The sequence below is a fragment of the Clinocottus analis genome, unplaced genomic scaffold, assembly GCF_023055335.1.
Source record: "Clinocottus analis isolate CAN_PGR_092001 unplaced genomic scaffold, fCliAna1.0.p SCAF_5, whole genome shotgun sequence".
Classification (NCBI taxonomy): Eukaryota; Metazoa; Chordata; class Actinopteri; order Perciformes; family Cottidae; genus Clinocottus; species Clinocottus analis.
Window position 1 is genome coordinate 22222559 of NW_027176207.1, and position 27772 is coordinate 22250330.

Sequence of the window (27772 nt, forward strand, 5' to 3'; positions counted from 1 at the left end):
ACCCCGAGGTGGACGCGTGAAGCTCGTGGCACTGCGCGCTCCGTGCGGACTTGAACGCACCAGGATGCCGCTTCTGATCTAGAACTTTTCATTATTTCATTTTTTTTTGTACAATTTACATCCAAAGCGTTGGTCTCTCCATGAAGTCATGACGTCATGACGTGTGTGCAAACCTGACGTGATACCTGCAAAAGTATGACGGAAGATTTGTGCCTTTGTATCTCCAAATGTTTTTTTCTCGAATAAAAAAAGCTCTGAAAAAATTTTTGCTCTAAAAAAAAAAAAGGTCCCCAAAAAAATTTACCAAGAAAAAAAAAAAATTCCTCACAAAAAAAATGCTCCCAAAAAAATTTTGCTCCCTAAAAAAAATTGCTCAAAAAACAAAAAAATGCTCTCAAAACAAATATGCAACAAAAAAAAAAAAGAAAAATGCTCTCAATCTCGAAGTTAAGCTACTTTAAAAAGTTTGTCATCAGCAGAATTAAGATGAATCTAAGAAACCGGATGCAACAGTGACGCTGAGAACAAAACGCTTTGTTCCACTACAGTGCACGTGCACCGTACTGTAACGTCACGTTAGTGTGTCTGTTACATGGTGAAGGGATCTCTGACGCAGGACTAGAGGATCTGTTCACGTCATTAGTGAAAACTCTTATTTCACTTTAAACGTGTAATCGATGTCTAAATGGCTCTTAAACCGGTTCCAGCCGCTCAGAGCCAAACGCCTCAGAGGAAGCAGCTCCGAGTCTGACAGATGTGACAGGTATCAGGTGTGATGTCATCGCGCTCACTGACGGTCTGGAGGTGAGCGGTGAGTCAGCGCTGCTGAACACACCAGAGATCAGCTGCTCACCTCAGACGCGTCGCTGAAGGATTATAAATCATATTTTATGACTCATCTTCTGTTCTGCAGCGCTGAGGCTTCACCGAGGTATCATCTGGATCCAGGAGCTCATGTTCTGCATATCCCTGCCTCTGTGTGTGTGTGTGTGTGTGTGTGTGTGTGTGTGTGTGTGTGTGTGTGTGTGTGTGCAGGGCTATGAAAGTTATAACTAACAAGATATTAAAGGAATCGATTCAGTAAGAAGAGTTTCTGAGAAGCTCTGAACGTCTCCCTGCAACTCAGGATGAAATATGAAATATTGTTTTAGAAATGTTGTGCAGCGGCTCCTGAAGCGGTGAAACTGTCATCACCGCAGAAGCAATAAACTTATGAAACATCTCATAAAAAAGGTTTGAAACTCGTCTCTTCATGCAGACGAACGTTAGTCTGAAGGTTCCATCACGAGCAGCGTGAGGACGACGCCATCTTTTCTGTGTTTGAGTCGTCGTAGGAACCCCAAATTAATTCCAATACCTGTGTTTATTGTTTGTATTTGTTCAGCAAAGTCTTGGGAAAAAAATGTATATCTGCAAAAATCACTTTTGAAAGATATTTTGATGGTAACTATGAACATCCAGCATGATATGAGTCAGATTCCCTAAAAGCCTCCTGGAGCGTCAATAAGACACCTTTATGGAAAGATTAGGACCTAAAGAATCAGAACCTGCAACAACAATCACAATAAAACAAAGTCTTGTCCTGTTAGGAAGGAGTTTCAGTCAAGAAACTGTCTCATTCGGTTCAGAAATGGAAAAAAGATGGTCTGAATGGGGCATGCTGGGTATTAAAATGGGAGCGGGAGGATTTTACCAGCTTCCGGCAGGTGACTTTTTATGAGTGTATTAGAAAGAGTTCTACGTCAGTAGAGAAAATAGGCAACCGGTTGCCTTTTAAAAGTTGCGTTTGCAGCTGGTTTCTGCTGCCCCGTGTGGGCGAATGCGGTGCTGCAGGTTTAAGGGAATAATGTCCGTCTCTCCAGATTTAAAATGAAAACCTCCTGGTCTGCTGCAGCCGTGACCTGGAGGCCAGACGGCCGCTTCACTCATGACATCATACTCTCAAAATGTGCAATATTCCCATATAGCTCCTCCCCTTTTCCCTCTTTTCACATTGTTCCAGGAACGAGCCCATTTATTACTGTTATTTTAAAATGGTGTCTCTTGTACATATAAACCGTATTTATAGTTATTCTCTTATTATGGTGTGTTTTTATGTCCTAGACTTTTAAAATAAAACCTGTAACAGGATGCAGAGGCCGTTAAAGCAGGACGCTCTGCCCTCACATCAGGATGAAGAGGTGAAGGGTTTTATATTTGTCAAGGCACCTGCAGTACCACCTGCCGCCAGCTGCAGCACTCGTCTCCTCATGTCCTCGTCTCCTTCGCTCCTCGTCTGCGTGAGGCCTCTTCCCCCCCGTTATGCTAACACACTCGGCTGTGGATCGGTTTTAATTACATGTCAGCGACCAGGACGAGCTGCAACCTTTACGTCTGGGAGGAGGAGGAAGAGGAGGAGGAGGAGGAAGAGAGTCTGATGCAGGATTTACACATCAATTAAACTGCTGACGCAACAGAGAGTCACCGGCATGCAGACACACACACGATGTGCTTGATATGTGCACGCTGGATTCTAGTGATGCTCTGAGGTGTGTGTGTGTCAGATGAAGATGAAGATGAAGATCAGAGAGGAAACAAACACATGAAGCAGTTTAAAGTAGTGTGAATGTGACTCTTCCTCCTTCAGCGGAGAGAGAATCAAACCCAGAAGTGTGTTTTCAGTCTGCAGTCAGCACAGAGCGTCACTCGTCTCTCAGCGATTTATTCTCTTTGCAGTTTCACAGGCGGGTGATCGAGGTCGACCAATAGCAGAGCAGGAAACCCACGACCACACACACGCACACACACACGCGCACACACACACACACACACACACACACACACACACACGTCAGGAGTTCAAAAGCACTCAGCATTTCTTGCAGTTTTCACAGTTGATTTGTGTTTTCAAACAATATTTAAACTCAGCTTTTGCGGCTCCACAGACAGAAGGGGGAGGGGTTAAAGAAGCAAATAAATGAAAATTTGATCCCAACAATTTTCCGTCCGGTGTGAGACGGAGGAAGAGGCGGAGGACGAGGCGGAGGAAGAGGCGGAGCGGCGTTCCCACGCTGCCACTGTCTGAGGATATGAAAGAGCTGAGTGTAAGGAAGCAGAAGCAGATCATCACGTAGCTAAAAAGAAAAACAGCTGTCATCTCTTGCCGGCACGCAGGATGCGTGTAGAAAGCACAGCGAGCCTCTGGAGGCGGAGTCCGGGTCCAGAGAGGAGCGCCGCCCTCCTCCACCTCCTCTCGTTCAAACCCCAGAGTCCTGTTGGAGGCCCGGCGGGAGGCGGAGCGCCGCCGCGCCAGAGCGCCTCGGGTCACTGGAGGATCTTGTGGAAGGGGAAGAGCGGCAGGCCTCTGGTGAACGCAGCGATGTCCATGATGGAGACGGCGCCCGCCATCTTGGGCGAGGCCGGCAGGAAGGTGAGCTTCGACACCTCGCCGTAGGCGGAGCCGCTGGAATCCTCCTGGCACGCTCGTCCTGCTCGTTTCTGACCCTCCTCATCCTCCTTTTTACCTTCGTCATCCCGCTCTTCAGCGCCAAATCCCACCACCTGCAGGATCCAAGAGATTTATATCGTCATGCGCACAGAAAACAGTTAATCCGGACTACGAGGAGCTCGTTTTGCTCCTTTAAACACAGAATTAAGGTAACAAAACATTGCTATGAATGCTCATAGGGCCGTAAAAGTCGGGTCAGAAGCTGCTACGACCTTCATTAGGTGTCCCCCGCTAGCTCCCTACCGTAGCCAGCTAGCGCTGCTGCTAGTCACATGCTCACTCTCTGCTAATTCTTCGCTAGCTCTCTGCTAGTTCCCTGCTAACTCTCTGCTAGTTCCCCGCTAGCTCTCTGCTAGTTCCCCGCTAGCTCTCTGCTAGTTCCCCGCTAGCTCTCTGCTAGTTCCCCGCTAGCTCTCTGCTAGTTCCCCGCTAGCTCTCTGCTAGTTCCCCGCTAGCTCTCTGCTAGTTCCCCGCTAGCTCTCTGCTAGTTCCCCGCTAGCTCTCCGCTAGTTCCTCGCTAGCTCCCCGCTAGTTCCTCGCTAGCTCTCCGCTAGTTCCTCGCTAGCTCTCCACTAGTTCCTCGCTAGCTCCCCTCTAGTTCCTTGCTAGCTCCTCGACAACCACTGAAGGTAGCGGGACCAGCCCCGGCTGGACTCGGGCAGTAACAGGAAGTGGCTTACGTGCACGCTGAGCTTGCGGACGTTCTGCCGGTGGTGCTCCTTGAACCAGGAGACCAGCTGGTCTCTGGTCATCTGCTTCAGAGCCGCGATCTGAACACAGGAACAGAGTCTCACGAGTCCAGCCAGCGCTCAGCAGGAAAGAGAACGCAGCAACATGGCGGACAAACACATTTTCTGGCTGCTGGAGAGCAGATGGAAAGGGCCAGACATCTTCCCCTCAGGAGGACGAAGATAAACTTCACATTGGACTTACATTTAGAAAAAGGTGAGAGAGCAAAGTTTTATGTTTTTCACCAGAGAGATAATAAACGCTGTGAATGTAAATGTGTCCGTGAGATAATGAGCTCATCTTCACTGGGCTCCTGCACATGAGAGGCCTTTAGTCTCAATACGATGCTTCAGCAAGCACTAAAGTACAACACACACATTACAACACAACACAACAACATGCATTACAAGAGAAGGAGATATTACAACACAGTGACGGTGCAGAGCAGCAGAGGAGGACGACTCTGCTGCAGGTATGCTCTGCAGAGGAAAGTATGTGAAACCAACATGGTGTGTGTGTGTGTGTGTGTGTGTGTGTGTGTGTGTGTGTGAGTGTGTGTGTGTGTGTGAGTGTGTGTGAGTGTGTGATCCTCACCTCTCTGTTCAGCCTGTCAAACACAAACTGCTGTGTCACCACCTCAGCCCAGTTCCTGTCGACCTCCTCCCCGAGGTGTGTGTCCTCACACTCCTTCAGCTTCACTAAAGCGGTCACCTGTAACACACACACACACACACACACACACACACACACACACACACACACACACACTTTGTTCTTATTAAAAAAGCAACACCAGGTTGTGTAGCAGGTCTTGCATGTCTATGAAATGTGTTATTAATCCACCAAAGTAACTTCTAAACCTTCTAAAACATAATCATCTGTAACTTATCGATGTTTGCATGAGGAGGAAACTCACAACTACACAACGGCAACACAACCACACACAGACCTGCGTGCTGAAGGCCTCCTCAGAAAGAGACTCCAGCGTTTCCCCAAAGGAAGACAGGAACTCTTCTATCTTCAGCTCCACCAGCTCGGTGCTGAGGACGCAGAGCAGGAGGTGTGAGGCTTCACCGCTTAACGCAACAAATAACTTGTGTTGTTCATTTGTGTTGCAGGTTGTGTTGCAGACTCACTTGAACTTTGTGGCCTGTGTTTCCACGGTGACGGAGAAACCCAGAACGCCCGAGGTGTTCCTGCAGGTCGGGTAGACGTGGTACCTGAAAAAAGAAGAGGAGGAGGAGGAAGAGGAGGAGAGATGCTGAGCTGCAGATGCACTGAGAGTCATACATTTGCCAAAACCTTAATGTCACACCAGAGTCTCTCTATGGAAGCCCATTACCGCCACAACAAATAATAATGATGACCAAAAAAAAGTCCCCAAAAAAAGGGCTGACACAAAAGAAAGTCATGAAAAAAAAAGTCGTGACCAAAAAGAGGTCGTGACCAAAAAAAAAAGTCGTGACCAAAAAAAAAAAAGTCGTGACCAAAAAAAAAAGTCGGGACCAAAAAAAAAAGTCGGGACCAAAAAAAAAAGTCGGGACCAAAAAAAAAAAAGTCGTGACCAAAAAAAAAAAAGTCGTGACCAAAAAAAAAAAAGTCGTGACTAAAAAAAAAAGTCGGGACCAAAAAAAAAGTCGGGACCAAAAAAAAAGTCGGGACCAAAAAAAAAGTCATGACCAAAAAAAAGTCGGGACCAAAAAAAAGTCGGGACCAAAAAAAAAGTCGGGACCAAAAAAAAAAAGTCGGGACCAAAAAAAAAAGTCATGACCAAAGAAAAGTCATGACCAAAAAAAAAGTCGTGACCAAAAAAAAAGTCGTGACCAAAAAAAAGTCGTGACCAAAAAAAAAAGTCGTGACCAAAAAAAAAAAAGTCGGGACCAAAAAAAAAAAGTCGGGACCAAAAAAAAAAAAGTCGGGACCAAAAAAAAAAGTCGGGACCCAAAAAAAAGTCGGGACCCAAAAAAAAGTCGGGACCATAAAAAAAAGTGATGACCAAAAAAAAAGTCGGACCAAAAAAAAAGTCGGGACCAAAAAAAAAGTGATGACCAAAAAAAAAGTCGTGACCAAAAAAAAAGTCGTGACCAAAAAAAAAGTCATGACCAAAAAAAAAAAGTCGGGACCAAAAAAAAAAAGTCGGGACCAAAAAAAAAAAGTCGGGACCAAAAAAAAAGTCGTGAACAAAAAAAAGTCGGGACCAAAAAAAAAAAGTCATGACCAAAAAAAAAAGTCGGGACCAAAAAAAAGTCGGGAACAAAAAAAAAGTCGTGACCAAAAAAAAAAAGTCGTGACCAAAAAAAAAAAGTCGTGACCAAAAAAAAAAGTCATGACCAAAAAAAAAAGTCGGGAACAAAAAAAAAGTCGGGAACAAAAAAAAAGTCGTGACCAAAAAAAAAGTCGTGACCAAAAAAAAAAGTCGTGACCAAAAAAAAAGTTGTGACCAAAAAAAAAGTCGGGAACAAAAAAAAAGTCGTGACCAAAAAAAAAAGTCGTGAGCAAAAAAAAAGTCGCGAGCTAAAATAAAGTCGTGAGCAAAAAAAAGTCGTGAGCAAAAAAAAAGTCGTGACCCAAAAAAGAAGTTGTGACCAAAAAAAACGTCATGGAAGACATTTTAATCCATCATTTCTTATGTGGAAAATAAAATCTCTTAAAAATTAAAAAAAAACTCCACTCACCCAAGAGTCTCTTTGGTCCGGAGGAAGTCAAAGCAGGGTTCCTCCATGTGCATCTGTACAACAACAACAACAACAACAACAACTCAGTTTAGTGAGGAGGAACCACACGAATGAATGAATGAATGAATGAACGGATGAATGAATGTAGACGCACCACCAAGAGCTCCATCAGTGTGTGTTCCCTCAGCAGCTTTGGGCCCGACTGAGGAGAGAAAACAGAGAATACAATAAGTGTTTATATGTTTGAAGTGGGGTGTGTGTACCTGGTAGTAAACGGTGAAGTGGGGTGTGTGTACCTGGTAGTAAACAGTGAAGTGGGGTGTGTGTACCTAGTAGTAAACAGTGAAGTGGGGTGTGTGTACCTGGTAGTAAACAGTGAAGTGGGGTGTGTGTACCTGGTAGTAAATGGTGAAGTGGGGTGTGTGTACCTGGTAGTAAACAGTGAAGTGGGGTGTGTGTACCTGGTAGTAAACGGTGAAGTGGGGTGTGTGTACCTGGTAGTAAATGGTGAAGTGGGGTGTGTGTACCTGGTAGTAAACAGTGAAGTGGGGTGTGTGTACCTGGTAGTAAACAGTGAAGTGGGGTGTGTGTACCTGGTAGTAAACAGTGAAGTGGGGTGTGTGTACCTGGTAGTAAACAGTGAAGTGGGGTGTGTGTACCTGGTAGTAAACAGTGAAGTGGGGTGTGTGTACCTGGTAGTAAACGGTGACCTCAGAGTTGGCGTCTCCCTTGTTGAGGGACTTGACTTTACAGATGTGACGCTCCAGAGGAAGCTCCACCACCTGGAACAGGACCGGCACCTCCACTGGCAGCTTGGAGAACTGCAGCTTACTGCAGAGGGAAGGAAAGGAAGCGAGGAGAGGAAGTAGGGGGGAAGGGAGAAAGGATGCAGAAAGTTTGAAAGGAAAAAGCAAAAGTTAAAAAGGTGAAAAGGGGAATCGCGTCTTGAACAACTGCAGCTAATGAAAATGATGTGCGGCGCCAAACAAGTCATCTGATTGCGTAGCCTTATTAGCGCCGTTAGCATCGTTAGCGGTGTGACAGCTGACTCACTCTGTGACGTAGTGCAGGAACTGCTCTGACTCCTGAGGAGGAAACACAATGCAGGATGATGAGCAGCTCAAGAGGGGACAACAAAGTGCAGACACACAACGTGAAGCGATCCGTTAGCTAACGGGCTAATCCCAGCGCTAATCCCAGTGCTAATCATCCCGTGGCGCTCAGCTCACCTCCCGGCTAACGTTGCCCTGCACCAGGCCCTCAGCGTACAGCTCGGACCGGAACACACGGCTGAACTCCAGCAGCTCGTCACAGCTGAGACCGGCCGACAGAGCCTGGTACTTATCCACCATGGACCACCGGGAACGCTCCAGGACCAGGAGGCGCACATCTCTAAGGGAGAGGGGGGGGGGGGGGGGGGGGGGGGAGGAGAAAGAGAGGGGGGGAGGGAGAGAGCGAGAGAAAAGGGGAGGGAGGAGAGAAAAAAGTATTTTCCAGCATCAGGGTCGTCTCACATCTCACCACTAGAAGGCGTCACAGACTAGAAGATAAAGTCTGAGATAAAAGAGGAAGAGGAAGAAGAAATAAAGAAGAAGAAGAAGAAGAAGAAATGAAACAGAGACTCACTTGCTGAGCTTCTCAGGTTTGATCAGGATGTTGAAGTAAGTTTTCTTGAGCTCCTCAACGAACATCATGAAGACTCCGGGGGAGGCGGAGAACGCTGCCAGGTGGTCCACGATGAGGTGGAACATCAGCTGAGGAGACACGTGAACCATCATCACCATCATCATCATCATCATCGGGCATTTAAACAATGCAAATATGTGTCTCTGTGTTAATAACTCATTTATTAAAAAGGAATAGTTTTGACATGTGAAATATACTTTCTCACTTTCCCTTCAGGATTTAAAATGACAAAATATTTCCCACAATCCTCGCTGGTGTCATTAACCTACATTTACTTCACAGTAAGTTACACAAAGCCGGAGGTTTTACCGCTAAAAGACATAAAGGTGCATGACGCTTCATCACTCACGTGCAGCTTGTGGTTGAACCCTTTGACCTTGATGACCAGGCCGTGCTCTCCGGCCACCAGCTTGTACTCCAGCTGGGCCACCTCGGCCTCGTAGGCCGGCTCGGCCAGGTTGTGGGCCAGGATGTTGACCATGAGGTCAAAGAGCACCAGACTGGAGGGAGAGGAAGAGGAGGAGGAAGAGGATGAGGAGGGGTCAGATACATGCTGACCAATGGGCTTACAGGACATTAAAACAAATGTCCATGACTTTAAACCACATTTCTGTGACTTTAAACCACATTTCTGTGACTTTAAACTTTGGGGTTATATTTTTCCAGGCCTTTAAATAACCATTTTAAAACTCCAGGACTTTTCCAGGACCTTTCCAGGACTAAAACAAAGAAGCCGCTCTCTGAACTCACTTCTTAGCAGACTGCTGGATCACAGGAGAGATCAAGTGGAACCGGATGAAGGCTGCAGGGAAGGAGACAAGGAGTCAACGCCTCTAAGGACACACACCCTGCAGGATAATGATGCTCACTGTGCACACACACACACACACACACACACACACAGAGTGTGTGTGAGAGAGTGTGTGTGTTAGAGTGAGAGAGTGAAAGAGAGAGTGAAAGAATAAGTGTGAGAGATAGTGTGTGAGAGGGAAAGAGAGAGAGAGTGAAAAAGTGTGAGAATGAGAGAGCGTACACTGAATTTGAGTGTGAGAGAGTGAACGAGAGAGTGAGAAAAAGAGTGAGTGTGAACGAGTGAGTGTGAGAGAGTGAGAGAGAGTGTGAGAGAGACAAAGAGAGTGTGAGAGAACGAGTGAAAGAGAAAGAGTGAGTGAATGAGAGTGAAAGAGTGAGAGTGTGTCAGAGTGAGAGAGTGTTAGAGTGACAGAGTGAATGTGTGAGTGTATGAGAGTGAAAGAGTGAAAGAGTGAGAGTGTGTCAGAGTGAATATGTGAGTGTATGAGAGTGAGAGAGTATGTGTGAGAGTGAGTGAGTGAGTGAGAGTGTGTCAGAGTTAGAGAGTGTTAGAGTGACAAAGTGAAAGCGTGAGTGTGTGAGAGTGAGTGAGTGAGTGAGTGAGTGAGAGCAGGAACCCCCACCTTTGGGGATGTTGAACTTGCGGTCCTGGCGGTACCAGAGGCATCCTCTGTCGCTGTGGGCGATCCTCAGAGGAACCTCCGAGTCCGAGCCGTCAGACGGCTTCAGGCTGAAGTCGGTGGCTGAAGAGCGACGCACACAAACAGTGAAAACACAACAACAACAACACTCCTGCTTGCTGCAATCTCATCAATAATGTGTGAGCTTCAACAATCCAATATATCCGGTTTTTGGGGATCCACTCGCAGCCGGGTGTCAGAAACCCGTAAAAGATTCAACAGAGGAGTGATTCAACAACCCCGAGGGGCCTTTCACTGAGAGACGCATCACTCCTTCACTTCCTGTATCCGTCATGGAGGAGTGGAGCTCCACCAGCAGCGTGTTTCACACAGCATGAAGCCACCATGCACCCAAAACAGCCTGACAGGCCAGAGAGGATTCACATCTCCAGGCTGGACTTCACCGTATGAGCCCGAGCCCCTTTTCACCGACGTTTTACAAAACCAAAACTGTGCTGCCTCCTCCTCCACACGTCTGATCTCAGTCATTTAAATGAGTAAAGCACCGTAACCCTTGTGAGAAAAAACGTGACGGTTTACATTTTAAATAAATATCATCACATTTGAATAATTCCCTAAACAACTATAACGTTTTCACTAAAACGCTCATAAGTATGGAAGACCATTCCCGTCACAAAATATACATTAAAAAAAACTTTTTATCTCATAATAATGACTTTTAACCTCACAATAATGACTTTTAATCTCATAATAATGAATTTTTATCTCATAATTAAGACTTTTTAATCTCATTTTTATTTATTTTTTGTGGCTGAAATGGGCTTAGGTGCATAAGTCCCACGAAGAATGGCGTATTTTTTTTTAAAATTCAATTTTTGGGGCGTTTCGAGGTCCTGCGATTTCATTGGTCCTCAGACTCGTTTGAAAGTGCATCACATGACACATGTGAAGGAGACGGTCGGTTACATGTCAAGTTTGTTATGGTGCGGGCAAGATTCAGGTCAAAGTCGGCCATTTTTCTTTTTAAATGTTGCAGCGTCAGGAGGACGAATGAGAGCCCAGCGAGCCTCGTTCGTGGTCACATGACTGGACGCTTCTTTAGACGCACACAGCAACACGGAGCTCTACTTCTGTCTGATCAAAGTGTGTGTTCACCCACCGATGAACTTGTTTTCAGCCGGCAGGGTGAGGTCAGGGTTCAGCTGCAGGTCTCCGGTCCACTGCTGCATCCACTGCTGCTGGATGTCTGCGACCAGAGAACAGATGAACACATGAAACACACGTTCATGCACATAGCAACGGACTCCCATCACTTTTAACCAAATGTCCATGACTTTTAATCAAATGTTCATGATCAAACATTGTGTTAAATGTGTGTGTAAACAGTAAAAAGTGATAAAATGTAGTATTTAAACTAACAATGAGGATTCAAAGCATACAGTAAACCTTAACTGACTCAAATGAATGAGAGACAATAGTTTGATTAAAAGAATAAACATTTATATAGATGCCTGTATGTATGCTGCTGATATTTTGAAACTCTTTCTTTTAAAAGCAGATTCATTATTTATAACTAAATGAACGTCATGAACACATGAATATAACACATTTACACCACTTTTGGGGATTTTATGTTTCCAAGGATTTTTCCAGGCCTGGAAACAACCATTTTAATGGGCTTTTCCATGACCGCATGTGGATTTAAAATGTGTGAAAATGTTGTATTTCCATGCATGCATTGTTAATTTATTTGTAATTCTATTCCAACACTATTGTGCAGCGTCTATAAGACAGAGAGAGAAGCCGGCATGTCTGCTGCTTGGCTGCATTATATCAGCCTGAATATCACGACACGAGGGGGGAAAAGACAATGCATGCACTGAAAAGACGACATTGCATTGTGGGAAGGAACACACACACACACACACACACAGAAACACACCCTCCACGCTGTATTGTGTGCCAAACCACTTCTCCCTGAGGGGACACTGGCCCTCATGTTCTGGTGACAACAGCATCAGGTTGGCTTTCTCAGGGGTGAGGAGGGACAAAGCTCCACTGATCACCTAGAAAAACACACACACACACACACACACACACACAAAGTCAACTTTTCCACAAAGAGAGTTGTTGTTGTTTCCCCCCCTCCCTTTTATTCTAAATCACTTGTTTATGTGAAATCAATTTCAGCTGTCAATCACAGAGTGCGGCGGCTAAACTGAACAGAAGTCGTTGTCATCACAGAGAAAATATGCAAAGCCACAATTAGAGCGTAACGTTTGATGCGTAACAGCAGCCGAGCAAAGAGAGACCAACAACTCTAGAAAACACACTTCTGGCACATAGCAGCGTTAAGCTATGCAGCCATCAACACAACATCAACACAATCTCCTTCCAGAGAGCCCATTCATTAACGTCTCTAAAGTATGAAGGAAATATAAGATGTAGAGAATAAAACCCTGATCTGGTTCACGCCCCAAACTACTAAACTACTGAACTAATGAACTACTAAACCACATTACTGGGCTACTAAACTGGTGGACTAGTGAACTACTGGACTACTAAACTACTGGACTAGTGAACTACTGGACTAGTGAGCTACTGGACTACTAAACTACTGGACTACTAAACTACTGGACTAGTGAACTACTGGACTAAACTACTGGACTACTAAGCTAAACTACTACACTACTAAACTAGTGGACTAAATTACTGGACTAGTGAACTACTGGACTACTAAACTACTGGACTAAACTAGTAAACTACTGGACTAGTGAACTACTGGACTACTGGACTAGTGAACTACTGGACTACTAAACTACTGGACTAAACTAGTAAACTACTGGACTAGTGAACTACTGGACTACTGGACTAGTGAACTACTGGACTACTAAACTACATTACTGGGCTACTAAACTGGTGGACTAGTGAACTCCTAAACTAGTGAACTACTGGACTACTAAACTAAACTAATGGACTACTAAACTAGTGGACTAAACTAGTGAACTACTAAACTAGTGGACTAGTGAACTCCTAAACTAAACTACTTGACTACTAAACTACTGGACTAGTGAACTACTGGACTACCAAACTAGTAGACCAAACTAGTGGACTCCTAAACTACTAAACTACTCACTTCCGGGTCGAAGTGGAACATGAGCTGGTCCCCGGTCAGCAGGTCTTGTTTGGGGAACAGCTGCATGTTCTCACAGACGTCCTCTACGTATTCGATGGGGTCGATCTGACAAACAGGAAACGTTGTCAACAACAACAACAACATCATCAATATTAAAATCTTCAGACGCGTGAATATCAGATTCTGTACCTGCTCCTGGTACTGAAACTCATTGGCTTCAATCTTCTGAATCTCCTCGTACACTCTGAAGCACCGACAAACAATATGGAAATATTACTTTCATGCATCCTGACAGACGCTCACAACATCAACATCTCATTAAAAACAACAACAACAACGGTACACATTTATAAATGAGCTGAAAACACGCAACAGAAAAGTTCTGTTGGACTACAAAGTTTATCCAAGTAAGTTGTGACATTTTATATGTGTGTGTGAGAGAGAGTGTGAGAGTGTGTAAGTGAGAGTGTGTGTGTAAGTGAGAGTGTGTAAGTGAGTGTGTGTGAGAGATTGTGTGTAAGTGAGTGAGTGAGTGTGTAAGTGAGAGTGTGTAAGTGAGAGTGTGAAAGTGAGAGTGTGAAAGTGAGAGTGTGAAAGTGAGAGTGTGAAAGTGAGAGTGTGTAAGTGAGAGTGTGTAAGTGAGAGTGTGTAATGTGTAAGTGAGAGTGTGTAATGTGTAAGTGAGAGTGAGAGTGTGTAAGTGAGAGTGTGTAAGTGAGAGTGTGTAAGTGAGAGTGTGTAAGTGAGAGTGTGTAAGTGAGAGTGTGTAAGTGAGAGTGTGTGTGAGAGATTGTGTGAGAGATTGTGTGAGAGCAAGAGTGTGAGTGAGTGAGAGTGTGTGTGTGTGTGTGCCTTTGCTGTGGTCCGAGTGTCTGCAGCATCTTCAGGTACTGGAACACCAGGTGAGTCACCTGTGAAGGACGACAGACACAAATGAGTCACAACATCAAATAAAAATAACATAATGAACATAAACTTTCCAGGAGCTCATTCAGCTGGCGTCACATGACTCATTCGTCTCGTTCCTTGTCCGGTAATGGCCGCCGGCGGCTAGAGAGGTTTTAAGACCCACCGTCTCCCTTCAAGTGACTCGCACCGAGAGCGATGAGTGAAAAAGAGACTTTCTTTACCTCGTAGAAGTTTTGGAAGCCTTCGTCCGTGAGGGTGATGGAGATGGAGAAGATGGAGTAGGTGGTGTTCTGGTCAAAGCCCGTTTCACTGTTGCCTCCAAACAAAGCCAGGGCCCAGCACCTGAAGACACAAGGAGCAGCCATCAACTCGCTGGGCTTTAAGAAGGCCGGTCCTCTCAGAGAATGCACATTGTGTTGCAGTGCGAGCCGCGCAGCGAGCAGAAAATGTGTCATTTCATGCTTCTTGATTGCAGACGGTCTAACAAACAGGCGGCGGTCCCTCTGAGGCCGTCAGCACCACTTCACACGTCCCAGATTGAAAAATAAAGGCGCGCTGAATCCTTCCGTTACGCATTCGCGAGCCTTTCATTCGTTTAACATTTTCCCTCGCAGAAGTCGTCGCGCCTGCTTTTATCTGCATGGAGACGGGTTCTCGTGGCCGCGAGGATGCGCTTTAAAAAAACAGGAAGGGTTGTTTTTTTTCATTACCAGAGAAGAAGAAATGATGTTGACAGCGACGCATCAAGAGTTTCATCTCCAATATTTCACGCTGCACCGACTGAAAGCAGCTAAAAACATCCTGTTGTATGAGAAATGTGAATATTGTTCTGTAAACGGTAGGCGTGTCTTATTGGAGGTGGGCGTGTCCTATTGGAGGTGTGTGAGTGTCTTTTTGAAGGTGGGTGTGTCTAATTGAAGGTAGGTGTGTCTAATTGAAGGTGGGCGTGTCTTATTGAACAAGTTCATAGCTCCATTATTAATATTTTTAATCATATTTTATTGACGTTTTCCTAATTTTTCACTAGACTTTTTTTTATTGCCCCGACCATGATTCCTGTTTTTCATTTCTCGAGAAGTTATATAGAGTAAAATAAAATAAGAGTACTACAATTTGCCTTTGTATTGTTGTATTTTAACATTTCTTATCAGGTCCATTACATCGGGTGAAATACACCAAACGTTAGTGATGGTGTTACTATTTATGACGCTAGTGTTCTAGGGTTAAGGCATCTTATCAGCAGTGTTGCACACAGTTTGTGTAATGGACACACACACACACACACACACACACACACACACACACACACACACACACACACACACACACACACACACACACACACACACAGACGGATCGGTCCCTGACGTCCCTGCAGGGGACAACAATGGCCCAATTTCCAAAAACAGCCTCTTGGTCCTCAACGCTGGGATTTGTCTGAACTCAATAAAATAAAAAAAGACGGCCGCTCCACTGCCTCAGCAGCTCAGGGAATTCAAAACCAAGTACACTCATATTCCACTGTTGTCATTTACCAACAATTACACACACACACAGACACACACAACAGTGAATAGAAATATTCTATCAAAACGTGCCAAGTGGCGCTGATGGTGAAGGGACTATTAAAGCGGGGCTCTTGGTATTGTGGGGCCGCAGAAGGGTTTGTCGCATCACTTTGCCACTTAGCCACAAGAGGCTGAAACGCTCTCGTGCAACAGCGTCCGCGATGGGGAAGAGAATGCATGACTCACGCCGTCGAGTGCGCTCGTGAATGTGCACAGTTTGAAGATCGGGACTCGAACACTCGGGGGAGGGGAGGGGGTCTCGCTCGTGTATACCGAGCGAAATTGAAGACCTTTTAATTGGGTTTTTTTTCCTGGAGTGCCCTCCAAATAATAATACATTTTAAAGAAATAGACGGAGGCAACAACACTCACTTCTTCCTGAGCACGGAGAGGATGCTTCCTGTGCCTTCGTGGCCAATCAGCCATGAGATGTAGTGGAGAGGCTTCACTCTGAGGAAGAGGAGGGAAGAACATGAAAAGGAGAAACAACAAAAACATTGATGCAATACCCGCAAAAAAAAAATAAAAAAAATGAGGGGAAAACATTGGATCTTGTTGGTCTGAGTCTAGTTTATGTGAAGAGGCGCCACTCAGGGACATGGAGGGAAAGAAGGAGAAACAAAACACTTCTGATGAAGTGTATTCAGATGAAAGCATGGTCTGCTGTGCGTTGTGCGATTGTGGTTTGATGCTCACCTGTAGTGTTTCTCCTGAGGGGGGAGGGCCCAGGTGATGTTCAAAGCGTGAACTTTCCTCACAGGAACGACTGCAAGACGCGAAAGAAAACTGTCAAAAACACAACGGCTGCTTATTTGTGCTGCACGTCCTCGACCTCTTCGGCCCGGGATCCATTCCAACAAGTATTTATTTGTATTCGTTCACACTTTGTAAGCAGTCACCCCTGATTTAAACATGAAAAAAGTTCATTTCACACGTGTTCAGTCATTATAAATGAGCAGCACCTCTGTAGAGCCGGTTGAAGGCCGGCGTGTCGAAGGGATCCAGAAGATCAGAAAAGTCTGGCTTGGTCCGAGCGCTGAGGACACAAGGACACAAGGAGACAGTTAAAGGAAGCATGAGTACATAGAAAACCTGCCTTAAACCCATCATGCTTCTTTATTATTTCTGTTGAGAAAAACACTGTTTGTTGAAGAATAATTACACTTGACTCTTCTTCATAAGAGATAATTGAAACGTTTAAAGATAACCGTTTCCAATTATCAACAAAAAAACCCTGTTTCTGCCAGACTCCACTCGTACTGCCATGAATATTATTTAAGAGGCTTGTTTACATCTATTTGCTTCTTGAATATTGATTATGTTTGTATTTACACTTGATAGGAACCATCTTTACGTCCTCTGTTTGTGCTGGGACGCTTTTAGTGGTGACAAGCTCCTGAAGACATTGCAGGTAGGCGTGTCTTATGGAAGGTAGAGCGTGTCTTATGGAAGGTAGAGCGTGTCTTACGGAAGGTAGAGCGTGTCTTATGGAAGGTAGAGCGTGTCTTATGGAAGGTAGAGCGTGTCTTATGGAAGGTAGAGCGTGTCTTATGGAAGGTAGAGCGTGTCTTATTGAAGGTAGAGTGTGTCTTATTGAAGGTAGAGTGTGTCTTATTGAAGGTAGAGCGTGACTTATGGAAGGTAGAGTGTGTCTTATTGAAGGTAGAGCGTGTCTTATTGAAGGTAGAGCGTGACTTACGGAAGGTAGAGCGTGTCTTACGGAAGGTAGAGCGTGTCTTATGGAAGGTAGAGCGTGTCTTATGGAAGGTAGAGCGTGTCTTATGGAAGGTAGGCGTGTCTTATTGAAGGTAGGGCGTGTCTTATTGAAGGTAGGGCGTGTCTTATGGAAGGTAGGGCGTGTCTTATGGAAGGTAGGGCGTGTCTTATGGAAGGTAGGGCGTGTCTTATGGAAGGTAGGGCGTGTCTTATGGAAGGTAGGCGTGTCTTATGGAAGGTAGGGCGTGTCTTATGGAAGGTAGGGCGTGTCTTATGGAAGGTAGGCGTGTCTTATGGAAGGTAGGGCGTGTCTTATGGAAGGTAGGGCGTGACTTATGGAAGGTAGGCGTGACTTATGGAAGGTAGGCGTGTCTTATTGAAGGTAGGCGTGTCTTATTGAAGGTAGGCGTGTCTTATTGAAGGTAGGCGTGTCTTATTGTGTCTTAATAAAGGCGGGCGCGTCTTAAAAACCCGCCACAGGGACTCTTGAAGCAGATAGAAGTGGAATTCTGGAAGAAAACACTAATCCTGTTTGACTTAAGGGGAGAAAAAAAAATCTTTCAGGTGAAACGAGGTAAAACAAAAAAAAAAAAAAAAAAGAAGAAGTGCCGAGAGCGAGACGGAGGAAGACTTGACTTTTAGGTCTGAGCCTCAAAGGACCTGCAGGCTGCGTCTGCAGCAGCTCAGCAGGAGGACGGAGAGCCTCTCCTGCGGTACTCACTTGTTGGGCACCTTGCTGAAGATCTCCCTCACCCACTCCTCCAGAGTGTCCAGCTTCTCTGAAAGGGAACGAGTGGAGGAGGAATTAGAGTTCAAGTGCGTCTCAATAAATCCTGGCTGAAAAGAGCTCATAATTCTGCTGTGAAACGCAGCTTCTTTTAGTCTGAAGCGACTCCGTTTTAGTCCATAAAAGCTGATCCGTAAAGGGGTTTGTTTCATTATTACAGCGATACACACTTGTATAAGTGAGGTCAGTCAACAAATAGATGAAAAGTCGCCCCTTTGTGTTGCTAATGAAGTGATACTCGAGGATACACACCTGATGGACAGTTGCTTTCCTATTTCTAATGAATGCAAAAGAAGTAAAATATCATGAACTCATGATTTGATCTTTCACAATAAAGAAAAATCAACGTATTTGGAGCAGAAACAGGATGTTCTGGTCCTGTTTATCTGCACGCTACACAGTGTATTCATGGCCAGGAACCGTTCACTGCATCGCATCACGTTGTGCAACTCTGTACGGTTGTTTCACTGCCTCTCTTTCCTGTGAGGGATTCAAATTACACACACCAGGGATTCATAAAAAAAGGAGATCCATGCATACTTCTTCTTTCATTTGTGAACGCCTCCCCTGTTTACCGAGGATATCGACACCGACAGCATCAATGGAGTAAATATAAAGTTGGGATCCGTCTCATGTTTAAAAAATAAATAAATAAAACGCTGGAAGGAGACGAGGCGCTGGCGCCCGGCGCGCGGCGGGAGATCAGATTGTGAACTGAGGCTCACAGCGTGACGGGAAAAAGGCCAATTATTGACTTTATGCTTTAATGAAACAATGCAACGCGGGGAATCTTTACAGACGTTGATCTCGCCGCCTCCAGGAACATACAGCGCCGACATCCAGGTTGAACAACCAGGACAGAAAGATGAGGATTCATAACCGTTAAACGCGTTTTAATGACGCCAACGTTACCGTGTTGGTTCACTCTGGCCTGTGATTGGTGGACGTAGAGGAGCGTTTAGCACGAGGAGGAGGAGACGAGGAGACGAGGAGGAGGAGACGAGGAGGAGACCAAAGCAGAGAGACGAGAGGAACTTTCATCAGGACACACGGTGATATATTATGTTTAGAATCGATGTTTAATATTGATTCTAATTTGCATTTTCTCTCAAATTTTAGATGATTGAAGTTTATTTGGAAGACAAATTTCAATTTAAGTCAGTTTTCATATTTTCCTTTTAGTAATTTAATCCTGAATCACTTCCAGGAATCCTCAACACACCTTTGCAGTTGTTGGTTTTCGACGTCTTTATCCACCCGGTCCGACCCTAATTGGGGTCTGGACCTCTTTTCCTCGTGTTCAAGTAGTTTGTAAACCCAAAATGAGTCCTTGTACTTGTGTTACTTTATACATTTTTTCAGATTTTTATTTTTATAACATATTTTATAACATCCGGCATGATTATGCGCAAGATTTGCCAAAAATCCCTCTTCCAGTGGGGCCTGAGTTCAGAGCCTTAACGACATCCCACACAGTAATGACACACCTTTCTGGAAAGGTCGTGACCTGAGGAACCAGAGTCCACTGCAGAACAGAGCTTTGACTGATTGAGAAGGTGCTTTAGTGAAGAAAACGTGTGTTTTGGTTCAAAAATAGTCACGGAAGCAGAAACATCCTGCAGAGAAGCTTCTGCCTTCAATAATCCGCCGGTTTAGTGAAATTATACAGTCGCTGCAGCAAGTAAGTTTTTTTAATAAACGGCGTGGTTGCACTCGAGGTTTCAACAGGATCTCAGAAGGCAAATAATTAATAATAATAATAATAATTCAGCTGTTTTAAAGAGATGTTTTTTCTCAGCACAAACGTCAACACTTAGTCATTCTACCTTCATGCAGAAGTGAATGAGTTGAGGCGATGCTGTGAAACTCAACGCACGACACAGTCTGGATCTGACTTCAAACTATTTCAATCTCACTGCTTCAGGAACAATTAACCGCGGCCGGCTGAACACGGATGATGCTCACCGGAGCCCACAGACTAATTACCTTTTAATTGTCCATCAATCTACAGATTGCTTTTTTCAATTAATCCGTTGTATGAAATTACTGAAAACAATTACATTTCTGTCACTCCGGTAAGGGGGCGGGGCTTATAATGACCTTTAGACTGCACCGCCAGCGTCATGTAGTGGGCCGAGTAGTGCTTCTTCCAGAAGGCCCGCAGGCGCTTGTAGACGTTGATCTTCTTCTTCTTCGGCTCGTCCTTCAGCGTCTGGGCGTTTCCTGGGGCGGCCACAAGGGAGCAACCAGTTCAGAGGAACCTTAAAAACACTGGATTATTTTTTACAAACGCATGGAACATCGTGGGCGGTAAGGCCAAAAATTCATATCACAGTTCAAACCAATTTTCCATGAACCCATAAAATTTCCATGCCTGTAACCCACATTTCCGTGACTTTAAACCACATTTCCCTGACTTTAAACCACATTTCCCTGACTTTAAACCGCATTTCCCTGACTTTAAACCGCATTTCCCTGACTTTAAACCGCATTTCCCTGACTTTAAACCGCATTTCCCTGACTTTTAACCACATTTCCCTGACTTTTAACCACATTTCCCTGACTTTTAACCACATTTCCCTGACTTTTAACCACATTTCCCTGACTTTTAACCACATTTCCCTGACTTTAAACCACATTTCCCTGACTTTAAACCACATTTCCCTGACTTTAAACCACATTTCCCTGACTTTAAACCACATTTCCCTGACTTTAAACCACATTTCCCTGACTTTAAACCACATTTCCATGACTTTAAACCACATTTCCATGACTTTAAACCACATTTCCATGACTTTAAACCACATTTCCATGACTTTAAAACACATTTCCATGACTTTAAAACACATTTCCATGACTTTAAAACACATTTCCCTGACTTTAAAACACATTTCCCTGACTTTAAAACACATTTCCATGACTTTAAAACACATTTCCATGACTTTAAAACACATTTCCCTGACTCTCTTTTCACAAACGGGTGTTTTTTGCGAGTGGTGAGCAGCTGTTGTTACGTTGGTACATCAGTTATGAAGCTAAACATGGAGGGGCTTAGGACCCAGGGGATTCCAGGTGACCAGAAGGGTCCGCCTCTGGAGTTTCTTCTTGCTGTGATAGCGGGCGAGCTGTACCCAGCATGCAGTTAGACAGGGTAATTTTATGAATGTACAATTATTAGTGTTACAAATTGTTTATGCGTCACAGACAATAAATAGCGTTAGTTGTGGGTTATTAATGGTTATTAAAGTTTAAAACAAAGTTATAACCATGACACACAAGTAACTCAGAGTGACAACTGTTGTTACGGCTAAATGACAAAGTCTGACCGGATTATAACACACACCCCAAAGGAGGCACAAAGGTGTGTATTGTGTGTGTCCCAGCTGTGGTTTTTAACCAACTCACCCCAGCAGAACTTGCCCATAGGGTGTCCGGGTTTGGCCAAACCGCCGAACAGCATCTCCTTCCTGTGGGAGTCCGACGGCTTCGCCAGCTGGTACTCTGACGGCCAGAAGAAGAGAAACATGCCGTCATGCAACAGAACAGCCCAACGGGGCGCCTAACACAGGGGTCATAAACCTTCAACCAATGGAGTTACATGACTTAAAACCAAATTTACATGACTTTTAACCACATTTCCAGCACTTTTAACCACATTTCCAGCACTTTTAACCACATTTCCAGCACTTTTAACCACATTTCTATGACCTTAAACCAAATTTCCATGACTTTAAACCAAATGTCCATGAGCAAACATTGTGTGAAATGTGTGTGAACAGTAAAAAGTGATAAAATGTAGTATTTAAACTAACAATGAGGATTCAAAGCATACAGTAAACCTTAAATGACTCAAATGAATGAGAGACAATAGTTTGATTAAAAGAATAAACATTCTTATAGATGCCTGTATGTATGCTGCTGATATTTTGAAACTCTATTAAAAGCAGTTTCATTATTTCAAACTCGACATACAACATTTAGAGGACTTTTCCAGGTTTCCCATGATATTAAAACATCTGCGTGTGGAGATCTCTGATGGAAAGTTTGACTCCACCGGCTCGGATGTAAAGCGCCTCACACTCACCGCTGTCGACGGCCTCCACCTCCCGATCGATGGCGTCACGGATCATCAGAGGGCAGATGAAGAACTGAGCCCACCTGAGAGGAGACGGGTCAGAGAGGCTTTAATGACACGGAGAGAGGAACACAATCACACGGACCGCAGCAGGACGGACGCCGGCTGATTGAGTCTGTTTACGTGTGAAGTTGCATCATCTGCTGTGACTCATCCCAACCAGAGACGACTTCTTTCATACGTTGTCGTCGAGGTTTCGGCAACAACGCTTCACACACATCGTGGCAGCAGAATGATCAGCTGTGTGAGCGATGCGTTGGTTAAGAGCGGAACAATGAAGGCATGCAATGAAGTGAGATTAAAAAAGAATATACAGAAAGACGTGTACTCGAGATTCATGTTTTTACAGATAACAGTTGTTCAAGCTGGTTTCATTGGTTTGAAACCAATAAAACCAATGAAACTAGATGGTTTCAAACCAATGAAACCAATGAAACTAGATGGTTTCAAACCAATAAAACCAATGAAACTAGATGGTTTCAAACCAATGAAACCAATAAAACTAGATGGTTTCAAACCAATGAAACCAATAAAACTAGATGGTTTCAAACCAATGAAACTAGATGGTTTCAAACCAATGAAACTAGATGGTTTCAAACCAATGAAACTAGATGGTTTCAAACCAATGAAACTAGATGGTTTCAAACCAATGAAACCAATAAAACTAGATGGTTTCAAACCAATGAAACCAATAAAACTAGATGGTTTCAAACCAATGAAACTAGATGGTTTCAAACCAATAAAACTAGATGGTTTCAAACCAATGAAACCAATAAAACTAGATGGTTTCAAACCAATGAAACTAGATGGTTTCAAACCAATAAAACTAGATGGTTTCAAACCAATAAAAACCAATAAAACCAATAAAACCAGCTGGTTATGAAAAGCTGGAGCGTCTCAGCGCTGATGACAACAGAGTGACAGTTAAAAACAGGAAGCATGTTTTCTCTTTTCATTCATTTGGTTTTTAGCCGTTCAAATGTTTTTTTTTAGGAGTTTTACGTTCTCCTTCCTTCACTCCTGTGTTTATCTGAAAATGACCGGCTGGTTTCTCAAGACGTCCACATCTTTTAAAAAGGAGCGACTGCTGCGTAAATGAAACCCAGACCTCCCCCAGGTCCTCGCTCACCTGTCCAGAGCCTCTTTGAAGCTTTTCCTCTGGACGTCGAACTCGAAGACGGTCCTCTCGCAGTCGGTGGAGGCGTTGTCGCTGCCGCCGTGCTTCTTCAGGAACGCGTCGAAGCCGTTTTCTGAGGGGTATTTCTCACTGCCCATGAACACCACTGAGCGGGGAAGAGGTGTAGACACATGAATAAAAAGGAAATTAAAAGGACAAATGTGTGTGGCGGTTGTGGTTCTTGTTGATGTGGAAAACCGGCCGAGAAGACACGGCATTCACATGAGAATTTTATAGTTTTTAACTTTTGCAGACGGTTTTGATGACGGACTTAAATAAATAATGAACAACGTTCTTGCATCGGTAGCGGACGCACAAACATGTTTAATACAACTCAGAAGATTTTGTTGCATTACAAGAAAAAGAAAAGAGCAACTCTTGCTGTTTTTTTGGGGGGGGGGGGGGCATGCTTTGTTGCTTGGTGAAAGGCATTCTGGGAAAATATCAGTGATTATTAACTGAAGTAGAAAGTAGACGAAACAGGTTAAAGAAAAGAGGAACACTGAATAATTTAAAATAACAAAACAACTCCTGTAATGCATTAAATATGGCTGCTGCTCCCTCCTTCCCTCCCTCCCTCCATCCTTCCTTCCTTCCCTCATGTGGTCGGTGCTCCTGCGCTTCATCAGAAAACAGTGTAACACGAGTCGTGTGTTCTAACCCTCGACCGGGCGAAGGTCATGATTTAATTTCCTTTCTCTTGCTAATCGAGCCTCTCTTGTTCCCGCGCTGCTTGATTACTCACTGTGCTCCAGAAAGTGAGCGAGGCCGGGGAGGTCGCCGGGGTCGCTGAAGCTGCCGACGCCGACACACAGCGCTGCTGCAGACTGACACACACACACACACACACACACATTATTAAACACATAAAGGAGCATAACCGCTGTCCAGGAACACTGCTGTTTATTTTGACTCATTCCCAAATACATGCAGGGTTTTGTTTACTTCATGCTTATAGTTGACAATGAGAGGAATGTATACTTTAAGCAGCTCCAGCTGTGTGTGTGTGTGTGTGTGTGTGTGTGTGCGTGCGTGTAAGTTTGAAGCAGTCGTGAGGTTATAAAAGTGTGTATTTAACGATACAATAAATAGTTTACAGTTTGTGCTGACAACTCTCCTGCATGAATCTGCATATCTTATTTCAACACAAATGTCTTTAAATTGTCTCAAGTTTGTTGTCTAGTCTGCAAATTGAACAACAACAACAACAACAACAACAGCATGGCTCTCCCCTTCCTGCAGGTACCTGTTTCTCTGATTTCTTCTTCTTTTGCCCCTCATCTTCATCCTCCTCATCACTGCCCATCCCGTCGTCATCGTCCTCCTCTTCAGACTCCTCCTGGGATTCATCTCCAGACTCCTCCTCGTCCTCCTCCTCCTCTTCCTCTTCTTCATCCTCGTCCTCGTCGTCTGCAGCTGGCCCGCTGTAGTCGGAGATGAGCAGAGCTCGCAGGCCGTTGTCCAGCACGATGTACCTGGAGGGAGAAAAGTCACACAAAGAAGAGAGAGAGTGCAGAGAGCGATGAGAGGAAGTGTCGCTTCTTTCAGGATTACAGCAGGCGTTGTGCTTGAAACCAGCCGTTGGATCAGACGCGTGATGGAGGCGAGTCAGACTCTCTTCCTGTGCTCTTTCACAGCAAACGTCTCTGTGTTCGCCCCAAAGAGGCCCGAGGCGCTCAGCGTGCTCAGAGCATGAAATCATCCCATCAAACTACAATAGAACTGATCCAGCTGGAGGAGGAGAGAGGATCCCTTTCTTTTTGGGGGATCTGGGTTACTGGATGTGGGTCATTTATCACGTTATGAGAAAACAAGAGCACTCGCATACGTATCACTGCATGAACAATCAGAGAGAGAGAGAGAGAGAGAGAGAGATGGAGAGAGAGAGAGAGAGTGATGGAGAGTGAGAGAGAGAGATGGAGAGTGAGAGAGAGAGTGATAGATGGAGGGAGAGAGAGAAATATATAGATGGAGAGAGAGAGAGAGAGAGAGAGAGAGAGAGAGAGAGGTGGAGAGATAGATAGAGGGATAGAGATAGATAAATAGATAGATAGATAGATGGAGAGGTAGATGGAGAGATAGATAGATGGCGAGGTAGATGGAGAGATAGATAGAGAGATAGATAGAGAGATAGATAGAGAGATACACAAGGTATTGTTCTTGTCTCTGGAAGCATTGGAACAAGTGTCTGTATGTTTTTAACCACGAGTGACTTTTCTAACTAATGATTATACCTGTACTGTATTGTATTGTATTGTACTGTATTGTATTGTACTGTATTGTACTGTACTGTACTGTACTGTATTGTATTGTATTGGATTGTATTTTATTTATTGTTGTTGTCCTGTTTGTTGTTATATGGACTTACGAGTCTGAAATAAAAGAAATATAGATACCAAACAGGTACAAACAGAGGCAGACTGCAGCAGCAGCGCTGTGATGCATCGTGTGAAGTATGAAAAGCTCCCGTATGGACGTACCTGTACTGTTTGGGGTCACTGGGGGACTTGATGATGTCATGGTCTCCGACATTGTCCTCTCCTCCTGCTCCTCCTGCTGCGTCCCCCGCGGCCCGGCTCTCCTCCCGGGGCACCGGGTCCGCCGCTGGCGGTCCACCTTGGGCCGAGCCCGAGGGCTCAGACGCCGGGCCGGCGGCGGCGGCGTCGTTTCCGGACTCGTTGGTCTGCGGCATCCTCCCGGGACACGAGGCGGTGAGACGCGTGTTGGCTCTGCGGGCAGACACACAAGCGAGGCGTCAACAACCGCGACAATGCAGCGCCGCGCGGGGCCAAACCAACCCACCGAGTCAGCCCGAAACACAGCTATGCTGACCCCCACGACACCCCGAGCCTCTGTGGGAGAGGCCTGTAGGGTTGAACCACACACACAGACACACACAGACACACACAGACACACACAGACACACACACACAGCAGCAGCCAGCGGCCACAATGCAGCTATTCACACTGGCTGTCTGGTGGTTTCGCTCTATTCAGCTCGGTGTCAGCTAAAAAGCGACCCGGCAGCCTGACCCTGAAGGCCTGGACCCCCGAACCTCCTGTCACGTGAACAGCGGGGACTCAAACACAGCACAGCGCACATGAAAGAGCATAATGTACACGTCTAAAGCGCCACGAGCTGAATGTCATAACTTCAACGTCAGCGTATTCTTTTGAACAGAAGCGGTGTGAAAAGTGTTGAAAACGGAACTTGAAGCAGCAGCTCGGAGCAGCGCGACATTGTATCCATACCTTTCCTCCCGGTTGACAACAGGAACAACGGGGCCTCGGCGCGTGCGAGCGCGCAACAAGGAGCGCTCTGATTCGCCGAGGAGGATCCGCTTTGCTTCTGCACGCCGCCCTCTGATTGGCTCTGAACGAGGCGGAGGGGGCGTGGTCTTGAGTGCCGACACGTGGAGGAAGTCAGGGCGGTGTGGCGAATCTGGGAAGAGGGGAAAGAGAGAGGAGAGGAAAGAGAGAAGAGGGCAAGTTGCCACCTGGATGCTGACAGCAGCTGCGCGCCATCTGTTTATGATTATGACTGCGAGATGGAGGATGTTCAACCGACCACTTGTCATAGCCACTAAATGTCTTTTCCTTCCTTTCATCTCTTCAGCCGGTGTAACCGGCCTGGAGGGAATTGTGTTGTCAGCCACGCGGCTCCGTCCTGTAACGTGCACCTGCACAGGAGGCTGCACGCGGGCGTGGTGAGTTCAGGGCCCGCTAGGTGGCAGGCGTCGGCCACGAGGGACGCCAGGGCAGATTTAACACCTTTTTTAAGTATTATCATTATTTAATACGTTGCAGAAGAAGAGTTGTTCCTGTCATGGAAAACCTGGGATCATCATGGAGTTTAAACATAGTTATTTCCAGACCTGGAAAAGTGTAAAATGTTTTATATTCATGTGTTCATGACGTTCATTCAGTTTTTAGAGGCTCAAAATATCAGCAGCATCCATACAGGCATCTATATAAATGTTTATTCTTTTAATCAAACTATTGTCTCTCATTCATTTGAGTCATTTAAGGTTTACTGTATGCTTTGAATCCTCATTGTTAGTTTAAATACTACATTTTATCACTTTTTACTGTTTACACACACATTTCACACAATGTTTGCTCATGAACATTTGGCTAAAAGTCATGAAAATCTAGTCTTAAATCATTTTAATGTGGTTTACAGTCATGGAAATCCATTAATAACATGTATATGAACTCTGACATTTTCATAAACTGACAGTAGCAAACGGTAGAAATATATTAATTTACAGTTAATCCAACAACTGCAGAGAGAGAAAGAAGACGAACAAAAG

The 27772-nt window shown here is 44.9% G+C and overlaps 1 protein-coding gene across 2 annotated transcripts; it reads right to left on the bottom strand.

Annotated features, from left to right (window-relative positions):
* Positions 1-2685: 2685 nt before the first annotated feature.
* Positions 2686-26796, bottom strand: LOC137802604 (nardilysin-like). Of its 2 annotated transcripts, none has more exons than XM_068600594.1 (32): positions 26712-26796; positions 25940-26188; positions 24706-24934; positions 24205-24286; positions 23412-23565; positions 22232-22305; positions 21553-21648; positions 20248-20370; positions 18082-18139; positions 16607-16680; positions 16341-16410; positions 16017-16094; positions 14298-14418; positions 14020-14078; positions 13357-13411; positions 13168-13272; positions 11974-12097; positions 11191-11277; positions 10014-10133; positions 9328-9379; positions 8927-9077; positions 8518-8645; positions 8121-8283; positions 7945-7976; positions 7584-7722; positions 7046-7093; positions 6892-6944; positions 5353-5436; positions 5166-5256; positions 4811-4927; positions 4168-4257; positions 2686-3540 (listed from the first exon to the last, which is right to left on the bottom strand). In XM_068600594.1, exons 2-32 carry the CDS (start codon positions 26149-26151, stop codon positions 3304-3306), a joined length of 3306 nt encoding a protein of 1101 aa, XP_068456695.1. In that variant the 5' UTR covers positions 26152-26188; positions 26712-26796; the 3' UTR covers positions 2686-3303. The 2 variants fall into 2 exon arrangements, with proteins under 2 accessions (XP_068456695.1, XP_068456698.1); XM_068600597.1 differs by having other exon boundaries at positions 26671-26713.
* Between the last annotated feature and the right edge of the window lie 976 nt (positions 26797-27772).

Bases quoted from the DNA above. Each gene is read 5' to 3' on its own strand.
- LOC137802604 (XM_068600594.1), bottom strand. From the start codon at position 26,151: ATGCCGCAGACCAACGAGTCCGGAAACGACGCCGCCGCCGCCGGCCCG. The intron at 14,419-16,016 runs GTGAGTGTTGTT...TTGTGTCTTCAG, and splicing joins CTCTCCGTGCTCAGGAAGAA to GTGCTGGGCCCTGGCTTTGT. The intron at 13,273-13,356 runs GTACAGAATCTG...CCTGTTTGTCAG, and splicing joins AGTTTCAGTACCAGGAGCAG to ATCGACCCCATCGAATACGT.